Consider the following 23,750-nt stretch of genomic DNA (forward strand, 5'->3'; position numbering starts at 1 on the left):
CTGTCCGAACAGAAGAAACAAACACCATACCACATTGAGATGTACATTGTGAACTGAGCGTACTTTACCAGCAATCAACAATAATGGTGTTAGTATTGGACTCGTCAGAAGTGACGTACACCCATGTAAAAATTATAGCGTACAAATTCCATGGTTGTGTTTTTGGATAGCCATCAGGAAGAGTGACGATAGACCATCAGCAATAGTCATGACAACAGACGTAAGACAATAGACGTTTTGTTGTTACTAAAATAACAACCATGACGTTCTACGACATTGTACTAATATCTGATAAATAGATAATATCATGATAATATGTTATCTACAAGTGTGTCATGGTGCTGACTGACGCAAATGATTTAAATTAGTTAATCTATAATTCATTGAGTTTTATTTTTCAGTTGCCTTGTTCTGAGAGATTGATATATAGAGTAATTTATTTACCATTATAACTAGTGATAAGACGTGAAGCGAATCTAACTGTTCTTCAATAGACTCTATTGCAGGAAACTTAATAAAGACAGTTATTTCAAGGTCCTTGTTTCAAGGCCTTTTCTTTGAAGTCAGTCTATTGTATTTGTTAAAACTCGTACCATTGACGGTAAGAAAATGGTTTGCATTGGTCGGAGGTAAACGTTTGTACATTCGTTGTCAGCATAACCTTTCAAATTCATCGCCATTTTCTTGTTCTTTAACTTTCACTTTTTTGGGATTAATTTACCTTGATTCGAATTTGCCCAGTAAAATGGCAGTGGAATACGTGGAATAATTATTTCTTCATTGTCAAAAGCAAATCATAAAATTAACTCACGATATCATGTATCGTCTTAAAAAATAGCCCCTTTACGGCATCTTCCGAGACGCACAGCAAAGGTTGAACCACAGACAATATTTTAATAGGGAAAAATGTTCTTGCCTATGTTTGAGCACAATATTATAAACTACTTGTTAAGTAAACAACTGGTTTTTACCAACATTTCTGTTAACTCTATTTTTATTTTCCTGTAACAGAATTCGAATGACTTAAAATTAGCATTGTTGTCATAATGGTTGCCATCCTGAAATTATGCGTCGCAACCTGGAAACCACTGCTCATGGGAGGGTTAGGGGGTGAGAGAAATGAGACATGGCGTGTCTGGTCTTTAATATAACGATAGTGTACGAGCTATACAGCTGAAATGCTGCAGTAGAAGCTATGTAGTATAATGAATTTAATAATCTAGTGTACTTGTAACTGTCGGATGTTCAATCTTCTGTCTGAGCGATTGAGAGGATGGGGGAACCGTATTTTTTATCAAAACATATTATGTAGATTTTGTGGCATATATTGATATTTTGTTTGTGTGCATATTTTAATTTGAATTCAATCCTTGTAGATTTCTTTTTTTCTAAATCGAACTCGGATCGATTTTTGGATTTGTTTTGTTTATTGTTTTTCCCTCCGACGGTTGATAAGCTTAATCCGAATGAATTTTAATCTATATTAAATAGACAGTGAAGATTTCTACAATCTTTCAAACCGAACTCCACATACATCAGATATGGTGTACCTATCCGTATAACATGGTTTCGAAGTACAGACCTCTCACTAGATAGAATAACAATTTAAGCAGTGACCACGGACGTAGTAATACTTGTAATCCATACGGCACCAACACCGCTTGGTAACGTGATTATTGTCTGTTAATGAGTGGCTGTAATTAGTGTGCAACAGACAGTCCGACTTCATGTTATTTAAAGTTATAAGATAAAACGAAGATTAAATTTAGAATTTTAATCTAGCCTGAAATGAAATGCCACTAATATTTGTAATTGTTTTTTCGCTTCTGACACATGGAACGCTAATTTGAAAGCAACAAATCGCAGTACTAGGGCTCCCGCAAAGCCATTGAGTATTTGAACCTTTCCCTATGCAGCTCCATTCTGCTGTCATCTCTTATCTCCCGTCCATACTCCTTTTGGAAATTATTGCTTAAAACGGGATGATGTATACATTTCAAGCTATCAATTCGACAACTAAAAACTTTGTTTGCTGGAATCGTCTCGCCTGTATATACCCTGGATTTCTCATCACCATGTGAGTCAATAACCTTTCACATAGTGTCCTTTGAAAGATGGAAGAATTGCAAAGTGACTCCAAAGTACATCCCAGCATTTTTTTTTCGCCCTCAGTTATCATGTAGTGACGTAAATTATTGAGCCACGCTTTGCGGTACTTCAACCTTGCCATTTTTTTAATACGACAACAAGGATCCGTATTCTGTTGACAGACTGCCGTTAAATTATCAACTCAGGCAAAAGACTGTTTATGAAAAGACACGAACGCAAATATGTTCTATAATGGCAATGGGAAAAACTGAATTAGACAATGACACAAAACCAACGTTTGTAAAAAAAAAAAAAAAAAAAAAGTAATAATGTCTACATGTATACTGGTCTTTTCTCGTATTATGAAATGATGTCATCAGTGTCAGTGAACGAATGTGTCTATTTACTCTAGCCTATATATTGGCAACTCGTTGGGTTCATAGACTTCACATTTTAAATCAATCCCAACACATTATCTCCGAATTGAAAACAGTTGATCTGTGACATGCGTACGTGTGTTTATTCAAGTGTTGACAGTCTGTTGTTTTGTCCTGGGTCTTGGAAATACGGAAGTTGTTTACAACTTGTACTTTCTGCCAATATCCGTTATATACGGTAACAATAGTCTTATGACCTGTTGTAGCATATAATACTAACTTTACTTTATATATGTATTTTTTTAACAACATGTTGGTAGGTAACAATGCATTGGTCTTCCGGCGATATTTGCTGTTTATTGTTTCCCTTCATATTGTTGTTTTCACCGAATTTACATTCTACTACAATACTTTCACTGTTCATGATCAAAACCCCTTGAACCCAAATTGTCTGGGACATGAGTGCGGTGCACATTTTGCACGTAAAAAGGCTTAACCCTTTTCTCTAATTCATATAGTGTGACTCTGTATATTTTACTATTATCTATGATTAATACTATCAGCTTCTTTTTCTGCATCAGCTTGCTTAAACGGGATGCGGTGCACTTTTACACTTTCTCTACAAACTACTTGAACAGTTTTCCTATAGTTCATATTTCATATTTACATCTGTGTCGAATCAACCCTTTATTTATTGCGCACATCGCTCCCTCCATGAGATGAAAGTTACCGGCGTTGCAACCAAAGTCCCGAAGCATGCCATACAGTCGTACACCGAACGAAGTGGTCATATTTCATATAGCATGGTGCATATAAAATCCTATATTTGATAACTACTTACTATATAAACCAGTATGCATTGAGATGATCGAATATCAGTTTTAACGATTGACTTTATCTTGCCATACAGTGATATATGTGAGAGTTTCAAATTGTTTGTGTGTGTATTTATATAACCATGATTTATATAAAATGTATGCTGCGTGCCTTCCGTCTTGAAATAGTATACATAATTCGTGGCTTGCGGCTTTACAGTAAAACTTAATTCATATTTCACTGCAGTACTTTCTTTAAAGTTTACATCTTTGTCATGAAACTAAACGACGGGCTAGTAAGACGAAATTTCCGAAAAGAAAATGTTTGATAGCTGTGTCACATATGTAGGGCTATGTAGTGAAGGGTGACATGTTATGAGTCAGACACTGCTCATCGTTTCATCACCTATAATATCACATTTCTACTCTCTGTGATAAGATGAAACCATTCCTGTTTTATTATCTGGCATGGATCCGTGTTTGGGCCTTCAGTTTATATTCTTCAATGCACGCTGAGTTGTCGTTCGTATCACATTTGTTCATTACATTTTACATCGTATCTATTCCCCTTGTGATGGATCATTTTATGGTTCTGTAACCAGGAGATTATTACAATACAACGTCGTAAAACTGCGGACCCTTTTACAGCACCGTCCGAAAAGTACCCGCCTTCATATTTCATTGCTTCAGCGGAAATATGTGTTCTGGTTTGCGAGAATGATTATTGTTTGACTATTGTAAAAATCATATATAAGGAAAATGACATATATATACATTTTATAATAACTTTACTAATAGACAGATCACTGTTACGGTTGTAGTATATTTCCATGAGTGACATTTTAATAAGATGTAGTATGGTAGACATGTTTTCGTTTGCCGATTCAACAATACAAACAATGCAATATCTATATTACTTCAGTACGCGTATACGATATTCCGAATTCACATTGTTACTACCACATTTTTGTCAAAAATAGATACTTTACAGCAGCTCTTAAAAAATGATTTATATACTCGAAATCCGTGTCAGTACTTTTTCTAACACGTGTAGGAAAAATTAACACATTTGATATCTTTTCATGGTCAATCAAATAAATTGTAAACAAAAAATGATGTGTTCATATTTCAAGGATTGCTTTTCTCGTTAAGTTTGTAAAGTGGTCTTTGGACCTTGTTGAAGAGCTCGTATAAACAAAGGCGTCGTTTTCATGTCACTCCACAAATTCATTTATTATTGTTCGTTTCATGGCCATAAATGTATGTCCTTCTCATTTTAGTATTTTTGAAGCTGTTGAAATATCCAATGGTGATCCGGTGCCATACAAATATGATAAAAATTATAAGTAGAACTACGGATGAGAATTTGCTGAATGCGACGCGGGGGGTTGTATGTATGTAGGTATGGTATTGTTTCTCACATGTCAATTTTGATTACTTATCTTGTATCCTGGATTTGAAGACCCCCAGTAGCGACATACCTCATAACCTAACCGGTGACTGTAGCAAATGCAAATGCAAATTGAAACAAAAGGGAAACGAAACAAAAGTAAGGGTAATTCCCCGGATGTACCGGAATATGACAACGCGTGGATCACGCGCGTGATGGTATAAGAATGTGATGAATAAAAATCGTTGATGTAATGTTCGTCTTGTTTATAATTTGTCCATTTTTTTTCTCTGTATACGTAAATATTTACGAATTGTGGAATGGGTCTAGAAACTTATAAAGTAATATCAGAATAGGAACCGGGATATTTGTCACAAGGTACAAACATTATTGAATCTCAAAATAAGTAAAAATATTTCTATAAACCGCTTGTCAATTTATCAAGATGAAGGGATTGCTAGATGAGTTCGTTTATCCGAACATATATAATCGAACATATACTTTTTAATAATAATAATAATAATAATAGTAATAATAATAGTAATATACTTATGTTTTTATTTGGTTTCAATCATAAACGTGTGATTTGTCTGCTATGTAATTATAAATGACAGTTCGAAGTGTCTTAGGCAGGACAATGACAGACAGACAGACAGACAGACAGACAGACAGACAGACAGACAGACAGACGTTTCAATCCTGTAAAGTATGGTTATATTTCCTGTAGATTTCCTTACATTTTAATGATTACCAGCTATAAATATTTCCCCCTATTTTGTTTGTCAAGATAAGGGATAGGAAGGCTAAGGAGGCCAAAGAAGAGGATGAAAGGAAGGCAAAGAAAGGAGGCATTGGAGAAAAACCTAGAGTATCTACCTGGCTAGGGTAAGACTTATGATCAAATACTTCAAGAAACAGTGTGTGTTTTTTTGTAAACTTGTTGTTTGAATAAAATATTTAAAAAAAATATATATTTTGTGTGAAATGATAACCTGATTGATTGATAGAGAAACAGTCGGTGAATGCCTAAGCCCTTGGGAGACTATTAAAAACTCGACTGTGTGGGTGATTGTAATATCCAAGTTTGGCAAACTTCGATGGGACTTTTCACGTAGTCTATAAATAGCTCTCTCGTCTTATTTTCTGAAGTACACCTTTAAAAGTTTCCGTAATTCCTCTGAAAACAAAAGGGTTTTCGAAACACCCAATCACATTCTTATTTATCAGTACTTCCGCCTACCTGTTACATACCACAGATATAACGGCACTTGGAAAGCTGCACCCTACTCTTTCAATACGTTCCTCTAACTATAAAAAGGTTTCTTGTAAATCGATGACACATGAATGCATAAATCATGAATGAACATATTATATCTTATTCATGTCCCATTGTCCGATTTCATTTCACACATGCTGCCATCATTTGAGAAGTATAACTATAAGCCTATAAAAGTTGCAAAGGTTGAATACCATGCACAATATTTCACAGCGTTCAAAGTTTTTTATCACACAGCATGCCGGGAAATTGCGTTGTGTGACTTTTGATTGGATGAATTGAAAAGAATGACATCATACTTCGGGAGACAGTTTCAAGCGAGCCCCTTATTCTTAATAAATTTTCTTGATTGTAACATCGTTATTATTGCCACAGAGGTAGGTGTAAACGTGCATATATATTACTTTCAACCTCAACTGTAAGAAGAAAAAAAATACTTGTTGGACGAGTGCTACTATTCGCTACCGAGGAACTTGAAACCGTGCCAAATTTATGGTGTCAAAGTTGACACATGCATTCGGTCCATAGCTGGACGTCCAGATTCAGTGATAGAGAAAGACTTCAAACGACACGGTTGCATTTGTGCTACCTCGCTGGAAACGTGTGAATTTTTAGGACAAACATTGAAGTCAACGTGTAGGGAAGACCTGAAGACCAAAGCCTTTGATCCGGCTGGATATTCTAGTTTCAGAATAAGTATTATCGCGTTCCTTACGCTAGCTGACTGGTATATATTTTGACTTTTCATCGGACTACATAACATTCACCGGTCGATGGTCGCTTAAAAACGGTTCCCCTTTCAAACAACTCGCTCTCGGAAGGTACATATTCTTCTTTTCATCGTCTCCCGAAGACAGTTTTGATGCCATTGAAAGAGAAAAACATGAACTCCCCAACGGGGTTGCTGTTGGACGGAGTTGAAAAACGAAGGATACTAAAGGGAAACAACTTTTATGAATTGTATGCGGTTGGACACGAACTTGGAAGGTATGTTTGTTGCTTCTATATTTCAAATTTCAAAATTTGTGTTTCAGAATTTGAGATGATTTGGTTTCACATAAGATACTCACATGTAGTCTGTTATTGTATTTCTGGACAAAAATTGTAACGTTATTTTTAAAAACGATGATATTTTGATGGTTTTCATACGGACTGTACGTTGCAGCATTGCAGTTTCTACTGTCACGTTGCACTGCACACCGGTCACCACCGTCGAATGTTGTACATCATACATGTACAAAAGTTACAGACGTCATTACGTGTTGTCGTTCAAAATGCCCAAAGGGCACACACAGTACAAACTTCGCTGAGATAGAATATAGTGTAACAACGTTGGCAAATTATCGGCGTTCCATACTATATAAGTTAACTGTTTACAACTGTCTACGACTCGACACATTACACACGATATCAAACCAAGCCGAGTTCACACTTTCGAGTTCACTAATATGTTGTTTTCATGTGACGGCTCGCTATTTCCCGAAAGCCACAACACTTGAACACATTCACGACCTATTGTCCCGACACCCTGTGTGATTGGTAATATTTCAATGGGGTCCTGAGCGAAACGTGGTCGATATTTCAAAAATCGAACTCTCTCTTTATTTTCGTGTTACTCACATTTCGCCGTTCTCACCCACTTTGGTTTCAGCGTTGTATATAATGTTTCTGTATTGTAATGGATTTCTAACTTTTCCACGGGTCTCGGATATTTCGTTGCGTCCGTATTATTGTATTGTGTCGTGTGAATGGTATTTGGTGGGCTTTACAATATAATGAGCGAGGACATTTTCATTTATTTTAAAAACACACACTCATATTTGTATAAAAGCTGTTTGTTTACATCGCCTGTGTTACATGTAACTTTCACTTGGTTTTTATTTGTTTGCTCATTTTCTGTTTTCACGGGTGTTTATTGGTTACGAGATTTCGTCATCTTAAATGAATCACATGACAAAAAAGTTTGTTTAAAGAAAATCCCTCCCTCAGAGTAAAAGGATAATATTGGCAATATAAGTGAATGAATAGATGTGCTACTTCCCCGTCGATAAAATAAGGAAGAATCTTTCAAAGAGAAAAAAAAGACACCGTGAATGGTTCAATATAGTAACCAACAGTATAACCATAGACTCTCTGTGGTTTAACATGAGTCATTTGATGGTTTGGCACTGTAAGATGGGTGGTTTGGGAAGAGAATTTGCACATAGTCAAATGTTTGTGTGTGCAAGGTGGGTAGCATGTTATTCTGACATGTATCTTGAAAATGGGTTGAAATTAGTCTTGATGACAAAAATAGTGTTGGCCCTCTGTGACCTTGTGATGCACAGTTCGCCCAGTAGTGTACACTAAAGAACACAACATGCCTTTTCTGATCAGTGATGCGATGGTTATTGATGAGGTATAGGAGGTGAGACAGTGTGAAAGAAACGGAAGGTAGTAGGTAATGTGTGAGTGACGGCATTCATTTTCCTTGAAAGAAGGGGTAGTCATAATGTTGCTTACATCTGCCTGCAGACGTTTTCAATTTCATGCCAAGTTTGCAAAACAACATGTAGTAATTACTATTGTGGGCATGGTAGTGGTATAAAGACACGTGCAAATGATTTGTTATTTGTCAAAGTAAAAAAAAAAGTCCTTAAAAGGAATAAAGCTATAAAATTTCATGGTAACAGAATTAATTTGAAAGATAATGTACAGAGAATTGAGAAATCCCCCATCAACATGGTCGAAAAGAGTCCCTTACAGAATACCAAAAGCTCTAAAGATCTGGCGATCCTCTGATGTAAAACTTTTTCATGAAGGCAAAGATCAGCAAATGTCATGCCCATGAAATAGTGTTTTGTCACAGAACTGCTCCTGTTTTCTCAATTTCAAACCGGTAGTTGAATAAACCACTCAGGGGGCCTTTTGCTTGAATGAAAATACTGAATACTAAGTGGTAGCAAGACAACGTAGCAGACATTTGGTATTGTGGATACTTTAGGTAGTGGTGCTAGGCTTAACACAATTCTATTCAAAGCACCATACAATGGTTGCTAGGCACCCACTTCTGTCTACTTTATTGGTATTATATTTCATTCTACATATCGTGAGAGCAGTAAAATCAAGTTGAATTTTTTTTTATATTTATATTTAAAATTTAGGATATGTATATGTCAAAGCAAGTACTCCCCTCCGATAGCCTTCTTCCTAAAAAATTACAAAAGTCAGACCTGTGTGAATAGTTATAGTTTAATATAAGAATCTAAATAAAATGAGAAGTTCAGACAGTTTGATATTCTAAAAGTCATAATAGTGAGACGGGCTTTGCTTCATGTATATTAAAGACACAAAAGTATAAATATAATGTTTGAATTTGATAATCAAAGTGCGAGTGCAGTATTTGTTGTGTACACCTATTTTGTATTTTGCCGCTCTTGTTTGTAAGACCCTAAATCTGTGTGTGTGTAGGTGGTTGCTGTGTTATCAAATGTTTGTTTGCTTTGGGAGGCATCAAACAAAGGTGAACCTTATCGGGGCACCCGTTGCAATCTATACATGCAGTTTTCTCTAGTATTGCATATGGAAATTGTAAACACTTATCATGACTTGTCATTTAATTTTTATCTGTTGTTATTTTTTGATAAAAGAAGTAGTTTTAGTCATGGATCTTTATGATCAGCTGGTACACGCATCTCCAAGGCCAGGTAATATACGACCCAAGTGTTGAACACCTGCGTCATCAGTAACAGGGTTCAATTTTAGAGTCTCCATAACACAACAAGCTTTCAAGTTCCCGATATCAAGGTCGAAGTCAAACATTGTGGTTACCTACAAATGACATATGCAGCAATGTTAAATATTTGATTATGGATACAATTGGGCTGCAAATTATTCAGAAAAATGGCCACCAGAAAGATCTTTACCATAATATGGCATATTATCCTCAAAACTAAATAGAATATTCTGTAGAAGGCTAATGCATCATTGTATTTGTAGTTTACAATCTACATTGTCGATCACGAACAGAAAAAAAGGAGATAATCCTAAAGGAAACAGAAACTTACTTTCTTTGTTAAGAAATAATATGGGAAAAAAGTTACAGTATTGTTGCAATGAAACTTGACAAATTCACATACGGAAATGAAACTTACTTGTTTATCAGCAATGTCAAGCAAGCTAAAAATGTTGTTTCTGTTTAAATAGCTACTTGCTACCTGCTAACTGAATAAATCACATCTAACAGTTTTAAACATGTCAGGGATTACTTGAATTATTGGTGTGCAGAATATAACAAATTGATTGCTCTCACACAGGTTAATGAGAAAATCAATATTCACAGTATGGTGTATCCCAAGCTAGACAGGTGAAAGCTTGGTATTTCTGTACCCGTGACAAGGGTAGAAAGTCTACTATATATAGACAGTGGGAACCTTTACGCTAAAATTCTTACTTGGATATGCATGACTTCATTGCATTGTTTCAAAACTATTGATTTTGTCAGTCTTTTTTGTGACTTTTCACTTCCACATTCAATAAAATCTGATAAATCATTCTTGCGTTTAGACAACGTGAACCATACACTGCTAGTACTAATTTACACAGGAGGTACAGCCCATGGCTTATCACTGCTGTATAGCATGGTAGATAGCGATTGTGGTCACCTGATAGATTGTGAAACGTATGAATTAAAACTCAGTAACAGGGACACTGGACAACACTTAAAAAGTGTCTCCCCTGGGACTAACAATAGCTATGACTCGTCCTCCCTTGTACTATGATTGATAATATATTTACCCTCACATAAAGAGAAACATAGATGTGCCTATATTTTTTGCTTACTTGAAGTAACACCTTATTTTGTAACCTTTTTTCTGTTCCAGGGGAAAGTTTTCAGTTGTGAAGAAATGTACAGAGAATTCATCAGGAAGGGAATTTGCTGCAAAGTTTATTAAGAAGAGGAAAAGAGGGAAAGATTGTCGCTCTGCCATACTTCATGAAATTGCAATCTTAGAAATGTCCAAAGAACATCATAGACTTATAAAACTTCATGAAGTCTACGAAACATCACATGATTTCATTTTAGTTCTTGAATTGTAAGTACGCATACGCCATAACCTGGTGATACTTTGATATTTACGTTTAACTTTTACGCAACAACACCACTTGTTACGCAGATCTTTCATCTGGTGTGAATGCACAGCTTTCTTTTGACGTAAATGGTTCGGTTTGTTGAAGAATAACAATTAAGCCACCATGAATTTTCACTCTATTTTGGTATTTTCTTACACGTCTTAAAGGTCAAAGTGGACACCTGTTTGGGTTGTTCAAGGTGGTCTGTAATTTTGTTCTACTCTAGTGACCTCGTTTTTCTTGTTGAAGTCCAAAGTGAAAGGATTCCAATGCTATTGCTGGTGTTTATTGGTAATTCCATTCACATCATAATAGGTGTGAATCCTTTATTCCTGAAAATGGTCACTCTGACCCTACAAATTCAGCTCTCTTGTTGCAGTCTTTCAAAAGTCGATTTCTTTTCAATGTTGAAGTGGCTTTTTCATCAGCACAAGAATGTAGCTCCTCATAGATGCTTTGTTGATCCGTTTTGTGCCATCTCAATCGTCGTAGTCTGAGGTAAACGTTCAGCCGTAGATAATCGGGAGAAAGAGGATAAAAGGACCAGTATGTATAAGGTTCAAATTGAACGTGCTGTTTGTCACATAGTCCACGCAAGATGCCCAGTAACTTTCTCTTGGTGAACTTACAATGCTTCTGAGCTGGGCGCTTCTGCTTCATTGCAAAAGTTGAGTGACCAGGGTACCTGCTGTTGTGTTTTTGCATTTAGCTGAATGTGGTGCTATAAATAAGTGTTGGGAACAAAAAGGGAAAAAATCAATAATTTCTGACCATTCAGTTATGTTTATTTGAAACCCTAGATTGGATTATAAGCTTAAAGTTTCAATGTGTTTCTCTTTTAATAATTTAGAAGATTTTACACAAAAGAGGAAAGACATTGGAGTACATTAGGAGCTGTGACATTTCTCATTGAATTGGTCACTTCCTAAAGTCTCGCCATTGAATCAAGTTATTGATCTGTTTTGATCATTAGAGAGACCTACCTCTGTGCTGGTCTGAACAATTTGGTGTAGATGTACCAATATCCTTGAAAAAAATTGCATAAATGCAGAGTATTAAATAATAGTTGCTGTAAGTTCAGTTTTAAATAGAAACAAGAATGACCTTTTAGTCTGTCGACAAAATGGATAAGATTTTTATACTTGACAGCTCAATATTTATGTGTAATTCAATTCAAACAGGAAAATATGACATGAAATCAATGCCACTTTTCCAGAGTGGATTGAAAAGATAAATAGTTAGAAAGCAACTTGCTTGGATCTGTGTGTTGCTACATTTTTTTTGGCACTAAAAGAAAGATTCATCTCGTTTAATCAGTACACATTTAAAACAAGACAGATTGTTAGTATAGTTCTCAAAAAAGTTCAAGGATAATCTTTTATTTGGAACTTTTACGCCCAGGGTTTTTTTTTTACTACCTGGCCGCTGCAGTTCATTTGGTTTGTGATGTGCTACACTACAGTGCACACTCGTCTCTATGTATACAAGCCTAGGTGAGTCTGTTACAAAGGCTTTAAGTCCTGGAAGGCTGCTTTTGTTCTTCTGCATACTTTGAGAATGAGGTAATGCCACTAACACTGCTGCAATTCGGTTACCAGTCCAATCTGTTACAGCAAATTGGTCTTCATTGTAAAGGCATCAGGAACATAATCCATGCACACACACTAGTCAAATCTCTCCCCTTTCCAACCATTGCCATAAGCTTTTTTTTGCACCCTGTTTCTTTTTTCTACCAATAAACCGGGGTGAATACTGCTTTATTTTGTTTGTTGTCTACTATTCCAACCACAAGCTCCACAATAGCACAGTTACAAACTCTTTGAGACCTGTTTTTGTGTCCGTTCTTGTTGGTCCGTTTATCTGATCTTTATTTCACTAATCTGTGGAGTGCTTTCATTCTGTGCCAACACAAGAATTAGCCAGTCTACAGACTGGGGGGACTATAAACCCTAGTACTAGTAGCTGGCTTTTGAGAAAACTAAAAGAACGAATGGCTAATGAATTTTTAAGCATTTAGCAGCTTAACTGCTGCTCCTATTTATCAAAGAATAATTGCAGCGTAATCACATTGATATAAATAGCACAAGCAGTATTATTCTGTATTTGGAACCAAGGTCATTCATTTGTGTTCGATTCTTTTCAGTTAACATTTAAAAGATTAAAAAATTATCGAACGGAAAGACATGAACTTAATTAGTATATTGATGAAATGCTTTGCAGACTTGGCAACCCATTGACTACATTCTGATTTCTTAATTTATTTGATCATCACATCTTTTATATCTTTTTCTTGACCAGAAAAATTGAACCTTGATTATTTTCTTTCACCTGTACAGAGCTGCCGGTGGCGAATTACATCACCATTGTGTTTGTGAAAAGGAAGGTACTAATTTCAGTGAACGAGATGTCGTCAGGTTGCTTAGGCAAATCATAGAAGCAGTACACTATCTCCATGAAAGAAATGTAGTTCATTTAGATTTAAAGGTGAGTACAAGCACTATTAAATATTAACTTCGTACATCAGACTGGTATCCTCTACTTTCAATTCCTATCACCATATTTCTGATGATGCATTGAAGATTAATATTTTACCAAGGTATGTTCAATGTATTGTGAATGGTAATCTGTAAGATATGATGTGTCATGCCATCCTATTAACCAGTACTCCCAGAGAAGACTGGTTAGGGCTGAGCCACCCGACATGCATGCATGTATCTTCCAATCTATCTCAATGTATGCCCCTGGTGATGTTTGCCAATATCATGTCAACTACTTTTACTTATTCTGCCAATCAACTTACAGACAGATTCCTAGTGGGAAAAGTACTCACGGAATGTCCATGTCTGTTGTCCATGTGCCCAACTGACATTCAGAGCTTTTTAATTCTTGACTGCCCTTTAACCTTTCATGATTATTTCACTACCTTTATTGCTCATCAATTCATTTGGAACACTTTTATGGTACCTGAAGTGCCAGTGATCAAGACAAAATATTGAGATGAATTAGGCAATAACAGGTACTTGAAGGAACTTTGGGTTAAATGCCACATAGTAAGTCAAAACTTGGTACACCTGGTGCCCCAAGGTTTTGTCCCTCTGCTCTGACCATCTGAATATGAATGGTGACAATCTAAGATTAGCTTGTCAAAATTCAACCTTACCTCATTCTCTACATGATTAATGTTTTGTTAAGCATAATATCTGGAAGAACAGAAGGTATGGTATTGTATATCTAGTTAAAATTAACCAGAGAAAGCTCTGAGCTATGTTGCTTGGAATTCACAGCCACAGGGAGAGAGACTGCATCGTCTGGTGTGACATTTCTCAAATAGTTGGCTCACTATGTTTTCTAGTCACGCCACTCTGTGGTTTGTTTGAAAAAAATACCAAGGCATGTGTTGCTAAAAGATATACTGATCGTAAATTCCAGAAAGACAGTTACATTCTTATTACAGAGTAACATCACTACCAGGATAAATATTTTCAATATATTTCACAATTTTAATATCCTCCTAAGTATAGCACAAATGGAAGTTTTTGTTATCACACCAATTTTTGTCGACATCTATGATGAACTAAGTCCTTAATTGAGTCCAAATGTCTACTGCACCTTATACCTAGCTAGAAAAACTAAGTATTTTATAATGAAAAGAATGAAAATTTGATAAACAACATTATTAAAGAGCAAGATTGTAAATAGAAAGAATTTTTCCCCTAGTTCCAATTCCTAAGATTTGCATAGTGCTGGAATGACTGCAACTATCTGTGAAATGTTTTAATTATAACTGAAGACATTATTCAACAGTAATTTGATTAGTATTTGTAAGATATTTGTTACTGAATATAGACAGTTTTATGTGTGGGTAGGGACATGGCATATGTGTGCAAGCTGTAGTGTGTATATTGTGAATTTAAACTTGTTGTGAATCGGGACCAGACTAGAAGTCATGCTAACTACTGGTTATTGCATTTGTTATATATCTACACCGTACAGCATGACAGTATGATTCTCAGGGTACATAGGGAAATGTGTTGCTGTGAAACAGGTGACAGTAGTACCCACCACCAGCAGGAAAGGATAGAATTAATCTATTTTTAAGTATTACAGGAAGTAAGACAGAATTAGCTATCAGGGATCCTCCCACCGGAATCAGGATGCTTGTTGAACTACCACTTGACCATGACATACATCAAGTAGTGCAAACTGTAATGAATTAGATTTGTAACCATATATTGACTTATACATCATGACTTTAATAGTACAAGTTTGAACACCATGGCATAACACAAGTTGAACATTGTAAAGTAACTGATTTGTGGTACCTGTAGTAACTAAATATTGATCAAATGATAATAGCATTTGTTTCTAAATACAAGACTATATGTTTGTAGCAAACACCACCAGTATTTTATAACAAATGATATATTAAAGTTGACATAAAATCAACTGTGTATGAGTATAAAATGTCAATATACAACTATAAAAGGTTTAAACAACTGTCAAATATTGTGGTAAACAAGTTGACACTTTTCTCTTGTCTCTTTTGTAACTGTTTGCCCAATATCTATATATATATATATCTATATATATAACAAAGAAATATTGATTGCTGAATTGATTTAACTGATCTATAAACAGATGATGTGTAACTAATTCCCGGTGTCAATAAAATAATAGACAAAAAGAACATACATTTTCTCATGAGAAAAGGTCAGAGAGCCACAATTTTATGCAGATTAGCTTTTACGCTAATAGTCCAAAAGTCTTAAACCAAATACAATGATGTAATTGTAGCCTGTGGTTTCTAGGGGCAACAAGGACAATACAAGGAGAATGAAGTAAGTTGATTAGTTCCATGGTGCCTGTGAAGAGTTTAGGATATTTGTTATCGCAATTCAATAAACTTGTCATTGAAATAGTCTGTTATATCACAGTTATAAAGAATACAGTCGTTGTTTTTAGGCAGCATAGATTTGTAAAATCAAAGTACACAATGATGTCCAGAGGATTAAAGTATTTATTGAGGTGTACAGAGTCTGATAAGTCATAATTTAAAGTGTTTGTCCAGTCATTTTTAACCCCAGTGTGACAGAGATGAATGGAACGAATTCCTTTGTTTCTGATAAACACTTCTGATATGCCAGAGATATTATGTTAGGTGATTTAAAACGTTTCCCTTTGTACAGTATCAATTTATGTAGTGTTCTGATTCTAGGACAAAATGTAGTTTGAGATATGATATCCTTGTAACACACTGAGATATTAATAAATGGGGAAATTCTATAGCCAGATATTGTGCAGATGTGGACGGAAATATATTAATTGAAAGAGTAGAAGCAGATTTTTTGCAAGAGTAGTTTTTTGTCACTGCCTTTATAGAGTAACCTTTGTACAGCAAATAGACAAGCAGTTACACGTACCAACATTATTAATAGTAATATGGGTAGTATAATATGGTAGAAGAGGCTCACAAACTGGTTGTAGACTAGAACCTGTACCCAATATTACTATTATTAGTAGCACCCTCCAATTTTCATGTACCTAGGAAAGTGTATTGATTTCAGTTAAATAGTGTTAGCACTTCTTGTAGCACCTTCCCACAGGTGGTTTCATTATTTTGGCATTGGAATTGTTGGAATCGTATCATGTCCATCATCTTCACAAAATGACAGGTGGATTTGTCACATAGAAAACCACAGGAAGTGATTTGTTACAGTTTGTGGTTTGTGTGAAGTGGTAGAATTCCAACAAGTCTGAAAAAACAAACTTTATCAGGGGGAGGAGATAACTGAAAAGATGCTACCATACCTAACACTTGAGAAAAAAACTAGACTGAACTCACGTACACGGTGTACTTTAAAACATGTTAATTCATGGAAAGCATTCTTAAACTTAGTTCCTTCTACTTTTTGTGCCAATAATGAGACTAATTATCACACCTGTTGGCAGCAATCTTATTAGAATATTCCATTCTTTAGTTTTTCAGGGTGCTAACTGTTATTCACTTCTCATAGCCCAACCTGAGTTGAAGCATTGTAATTACCCTGCAAAGTCTATTGGTCCTAACATAAAGGCACTGTTACTAAGCATTTATCAAAAGCTACCTATGTTCTCAATATACTGTAGTGATGACTCAACAAAATAAAAAGGTTGACATGTCCACAGTCTAACTAATCTAGGATCGTTCCTTATCAGTCCACATACAAGTGCTCAACAATTTGAAAAGAAAATATCGATCTCTTTTACTGTAATTAAACAGCTGGGGACATAGTACATCTGCAGCAAGCACGTTTCATAGGTATGAAGGTCCGTGTTTGAGTTTATATATATTGTATTGTTATCAGCCAAAGTAAAACCTATTGCCAAACACTCAATTACCTAAGTAACTTGATCAAAATGGGCAATAATTAGTAATACTGTTATCAAAAAGTACAAAATGAAAAAAATTGAAATGTAAACATATAGTAGAAAGGTAACAAGTTATTTGATTAATCCAAGACCTCATTAACTCAAACAATATTAGTAAAGAGAACTTTGCAAACAAAGAGAGATGGCATTCAGAGCTTTCCTATAGTAGAAACACTGTGTATATAAAAAAGGCAGGAAAAAGTAAAGTGTATTCCTATACCATTGGCTTTGTACTGTGTTTATAAGGAGGGATTTTGATGGTGTACTGATGATGTGTAAGATACAAATGCAATTAGTGTAAAAGGCAATGAACAGACAGACAAGTAGGCAGGTAGCATGCAGTTACAGATTTCAAGTTATAGACTGGCCCCTGGGACAGACAGAATTTGTAGACAGAGGCCGGCATTAGCCACTTTACAAGGTGATTTCCTGTCATTCAACACGTTGTGGTCTTGGTGTATGGGGAATTGATATGGTGAGGATAGTACATTCCTAGCTTGCTAGTCTAGAATGTGTTTTTCGCTGCTGGGGACAACAAATTTTGACTTCACTGGTCTTGTGTCACATTTACAGCCACTTTCTCGCTACTTCATTTCTGCAAGTAGATATACTTGAGAGAATGTGACACAGACAAGGTCTGCTCCTTTCAGAACCTGCCAGGTATCGAACAAAAAGGATTGAGAAAAGTGTCAACTTGACAAAGCTGAGTCAGAAAGCATTAGTCACATGATCGACAAGCATTTGTTGTAGTCGAGTCCAGTGGCTTTGAACTAGTTCAAACAGGTATTTTAGTTTGGTGCTAAGCAACTCCCCAAGTGTTGTTGGGCAGTTGTTCATGACCCAAGTTTTTTAGAGTGACAGCAAACTGTGTTTTCAACTTGACCAAACAACGTGATCAGGGTCCCAGTTGACTGCTCCTACAGAGACTTGTCATTGAGTAATTTGTGTACATAGACTCTTGGTTGCTTTTTGCCTCTATTGTTGTATTTTCATTTCATCTGATACCATTCGCTCAGACTATTATTTTACCGGCTCATTTCAGTCGTTCTCACGGCAGTCCATTCTGCAGATAAGACTGTGGAGGTCCCAAAAGCCTTCTGGCTTCTAAACCACTCTAAAAATATTTCAACATGCTGAAAGGTACTGCATTGTAAGTTACAAGTCTAACAACCCTAGAAAATGTCAATCTTTTTCGGAGTGCTAGCATTTCTACCTAGTAATGGCACCTGAAAGCTGTACCTGAGATTATCTGTTGTTTCAACAGGTAGAGGATGAAAACTGACTTTTAGTGGTCAACGACCAAAGTTTCTCCTTTATACATGACTACACAGCACCTTTCTTTTATTTCATCACAACCAGCTAGAACGAGGGTTTCGCACCCTATTGAAAAATACATCACAATAATATTGTTCCACGAAATATAGCGTTCAGTAATAAACAGGGAAAGCTGAGAATGAACAACAGAAAAATGTTTGGTAATTTAAGAAGTGACTTCAATGAATTCTTTAGGTAGACACAAAGGAGAAGGTATGCTGTTTTTATGGCAACAGACAGTTATATTTGATGTGGCGTAAATGTTGTGAAATTCCGAGGGGGGGGGGGGGGTTAGTAATGACTGCATGCATCATTTGTCTTGATATTAGAGTTGTTACAGTGGGTAATGATGTAAAGTTAATAGATAGCTTCAAGCAGAAATCCATCAGTATCAATACTTCAAAAGCTACCTATGTACATTAGTATTCTCAAAATAGAAATATGTTCAGCCTCACTACCCTGAGGAGTGGTTCAAGGAACTCAAGTTGTTTGTGTGTGACATGCTATTCAGGTGATACAAAATAGAACCCTGACTTTTTGAAAAACCTTTTAGATTTTGATAAATAGTAAAATGCCAAAAGGAACATCTTGTCCTGCCATTTTTGACAATACATAGAGGGCAAGGAAATGGGTAGGATTGGCTCAGTCATAAGATGTAAACAAAGAAAATTGTACAAGACGTCATCAGTCAGTTTGGTGCACAAACACCTTGTAGTGACAAGTGGAGTCCCTGGAAATTTTAATCTGCCCAGTGTTATTCTCCCTCACCAAGTGGAAAACAACACCACTTTTCATGGTATTTAAAGTAGCAAAATCTGTATTGCACACAACTTGGATTTTGAATATTTCATGATGCTAGTATTAGTAAGTATAGGCCTGTACAGAGGAGTCAGGGTACTAGTGTTTTAAGTTGTGGTTGGTTTTGTTTGTGTGAATTAACTGATACAGTAAATGGCCACAGGTTATGATCATCACCATTACATTAATTTGCTGCTTAATTCAAGTAATCTGTTCTGAATGGTCTTAACTCCAGGTACGGACACGATTTGGTTTAATCTTGGCCAGAAGGAATGATGTAAAGAATTCACAGCCTGCTTGCGTCAGTACTATATACATGTTGCTGTTTTTTCTTGTTACGTAAAACAAAAGCTTACTCTTATCAACAACAGTCTGTGAAATTCTTTGATACCTTGTTGAATGTTCTCACCGTCAAGAAACTCAATTTCATACCAAAGTTCCAGTTCTATCTATGCGGAAAAACCACCCTGATCAACATCTCAAGTCCTATAAAAATCAAGCTTCTTCATCCATAAAACTTCCTTTTTTCAAATAAAGTCACTCAAGAAGTGAAGACACTTTGAAGGAAATACAGCTTAGTTCAGGGAAGGATAGCAAAGAAGATTTCCTCAAAATGAGTTTCTGTTCAGATTTATAACTGTTCCCTTTAATTAGTGTGTGTTCCTTATGGGCATGCTACTAAAGAAATAGCAGCTCCATATCCCCAGAAGTGTGCAATGACAAGGGGATACATGAAAGAGGATGTAATAAAGTTGTTTTATGTTGTTAAGAATTCCCTCTGGTGTACTACCCCACGTGCTGTATTGGGCATGTGTTTCCATCAGTGTGGTCCTACATTCTTGCCAAGGTAACTTTAATGGATGTGGTAAGTGATTGAGGAAAGAGATCTACTTGGGTTGGGTTTGCTGTAAAACAGTTGTAATTATTCCTGGGAGATATTGCAGGATTGTTAGAGGCAATTGTTACAACCAGCCTGAATAAAAATTACAACCACACCGAGAGACATTACAAGGTGTTACTGTACCATTTAACTGGATGACTCTTGACTATGTTATGTTGGCATTGAAATGTTGTGAGTTTTATAGCACTTGAAATTCTCCAGTAACCTTGTAGTAGTACAGCAGTTTGGTGTCTTTTTTTCAAATTCAATGTGAGGTATTATGTAAAGTGTTGATGGATGAGTTTGTTCTTTGTTTTTATAGGAAGAATGGTTTATTCAGTCATATTGTAAATTGATGGAATTTGTTTAAAAAGTGGTAACCATTACCTTGTTATAACAATTCAAGAATTCAAAAAGAGATCAACTTGGATTGGCGCATATAAACAAAAAACCACTAACATTGTCATCGCCCTTGGGAAATTAGGCCCATTAACACTGCAGTTGCCATAGTGACCGGGGTTAGCTCTATTTTGAGCCACTGTGAGGCTGAAAACAGTATTCATTGCTTTTATACAAGTGTGACCTGTCTGTTGGAAAGAAAGCATTTTAGATGAAGTGTTTGGCCTGCTTTTATAGAGACCCTCCCAGGTTAAATAGACGGGATGTCTGAAGTTCCTTCTGACAAAACTCTCCTGCAACTTTGAATTGTCAGATGTAGACAAAAGTATACATAAAATTACATAGCGGTATAGTAATGCAGAGAATACTGTCTCTATACAAACTGTTCTAATGTGTTTTAAAGTTTTCTTACTGTTTTGTTCTTTTGTTTGGAGTGAATGGTGGGCATGAACGATGATACCTGCATGACGTCTTGTTTTGGGTCATCTTCCTGCATGCTCAATGCCGGCCTGTCTACTGTGAGTGTACCACTGTTCGCATCCTTCACTGGCCAAGTGATCAGTTCCACACTTATAAATTATATAATTGAATGTTGTAATTAAGAAGGATAGCGTAGCGTCAGTTCTTGTTTGTAAAGTTGTTGGTTGTTGTGTAATGGAGTCACTGTTCTTTTTAGAACTCCATTACAAGGGAGAGAGTCCCTGTGTCTTCACCCGCTATTCAGGAATTATAGCATGCTTGAATCACTACCTTTATCTCACCGCTCCTCCTGGCATAATAGGAACTCTGTCACTGGTGTGAGAAGAGGTGTTGTGCCTGCTTCACCAATGGTTTACCAATCAGGTGAAACAGGTTGCTGGTTGGTACATGGCATGGGGCAAATTTCTGAATCTAAGAATGGCTGATCACTTTTGCATCAAGAGCTTCAGTTCTGGTAGCACACTTCAGTGGATGAGAATTAAACTTGAAAGAGATATTTTAAATTTTACGGTTTAATCACATGGAAATGACAAGCCGGAAAAACTTCCTGGGAAAACAGATTTTTAATAGCCTGGTCCATTCAGGTGAGAAAAAACAACGGAAGTGTTTATGTAACTGTTAATAGCAGTCTGATAAACAGCTTTGTCTCACTATAGAGGTCCTACAAGTATATGTTTGTTACATCTGACTGATTCTGTATAGAATGAAAGATTCTGGTCATGGAACGTCTCCTTAATCAGTTGAATGACCAAGGATTGCATAGGTACAATAGGTAGCAAAATACTAACTTGCGTCAGTGCTTGGTATTGATTCTAAGAACCTGTTCTAGTATTACTCTCACATCTCGACTTCTCGATTTTTTAGTCAGATTGAGATGACTAAGATATTGATGGTGTAGTCTAAGACTGTCCAAGAAAAGTTCAAGGTCTGGTAAAGTAAACCGTGTTGTAGTTGGATTGTTGTAATAAAAACCACTGAGTTTGAACATCAAAGGCAAAGGCGCAGGTAATGTCAAGCTTCATAAAGTGGGAAAAATACAAGTGCTACGTGTATGTTTTGTCCTCAACATGACCTAGTGTTACACCTTGTTGTACTGATCATGTGAAATACAAATAATGTAAAGCAGTGTGAATTTGAAGAATTAACTTAAACATTGATTTTTGGCACGGTTTCACAAAAAAGGGGCTATTTGCACAGAGAACTCAAAAAGACTTGCGTATTTCAAGAATTCAAAGTACAGAGCACATTTGTTTGATCCATGCAGTGTATATATGTGTAGATATTATCAGACATGAAACAAAAATTGTGTTTTCAAAATTACTTTTAGAGATTTTCGAGATAGAGTGACGTTGCATAATATTGCCATGCTTTGAAGGACACCAAACCAGGATAAGATTTACACAGGCTTATAAAGTAGAGTTGTATACTTTCCACTTCTGTTTGGAAGCCAAACATCAACATCAAAGTATTTGCACCTTACACAATACACCAAGGCCAAGTGTAGAAGAATTCTAAACACTCTTTTACCCTCCTTGCAAAACCCTATTAGGGATTCAATTTTGTCAACAATTACTTTAGCTAAATGGGCCAGCTGATCCCTATTTCTAGCTGACTCAGGAATGTTCATTGGTAATGGTATACACACATACATGTAGTTATAAATTGTAAGTGAATGGTTACAAAACTACAAGGACAATGTTGGTGTCCTGTCTGTGTGAATTTGCTGGGACAAAGCTGATGTTATGCGTAGATTTTTTGTAAAAATGTAGTTGTCTAGACGATGACATGTCTAGTTTTGAATGATCAAGAATTGGTTTTCCATATGAATTTTTTGAAATATTTCAAATATGTTTTTGTTTAGCAAACACAAACAAATTACATGTATGGTAGAGTATTTAGATGTGGTAATAAGGTAGGGCTGAATGGGTAAATAATACTGCCCGAAACTGGTCACCAAAAAGAACGGATATTAAGTCATCTATTACTTGGAAGTCCTTCCCCAGCTAGAAAATTGAATATATACATCAGGTTCCTCGTAGTCTGTGGTCACTTGTCCCAGCTAGAAAGGATGTCAAAGTCTATATGTCTGACGTTAACACCTCAAAATCTGTGGTCTATGGTCCCAACTAGAAAGAATGTTGAAGTATATATGTCTGATGCTAACGCCTCAAATTATGTGGTCATTGGTCCCATGATACTTAATCTGTACAGTGACAAAGGTTGTGGCAATATGTTGTATGAGGCACATGCAAACTCTACATTTAATGCAAGAAGTATTGATTCAGGAGTACATAACACTTCAATTAGGTGTAGATACCAATACTTTGCAAGTTACAAAGAACCCTTTGTTCTACCTCCATGGAAGGGTCAATTCATAGAAAAACCCACTTCAATAGGGCACACCAGTAGTACC

At 36.0% G+C, this 23,750-nt stretch overlaps 1 protein-coding gene across 1 annotated transcript in view; it reads left to right on the forward strand.

The window, feature by feature from the left end:
- Window positions 1–6,494: 6,494 nt before the first annotated feature.
- Window positions 6,495–23,750, forward strand: part of LOC144433566 (serine/threonine-protein kinase 17A-like) — a 30,178-nt gene continuing 12,922 nt past the window's right edge. The window contains exons 1-3 of the mRNA XM_078121885.1: window positions 6,495–6,933; window positions 10,809–11,021; window positions 13,395–13,542. Of these exons, the coding sequence (XP_077978011.1) occupies window positions 6,809–6,933; window positions 10,809–11,021; window positions 13,395–13,542 (486 nt within the window). The 5' untranslated portion in view covers window positions 6,495–6,808. The remainder of the gene's footprint in view (window positions 6,934–10,808; window positions 11,022–13,394; window positions 13,543–23,750) is intronic.

This window comes from Glandiceps talaboti, chromosome 4 (genome assembly GCF_964340395.1).
Source record: "Glandiceps talaboti chromosome 4, keGlaTala1.1, whole genome shotgun sequence".
In the NCBI taxonomy this organism is placed as follows: Eukaryota; Metazoa; Hemichordata; class Enteropneusta; family Spengelidae; genus Glandiceps; species Glandiceps talaboti.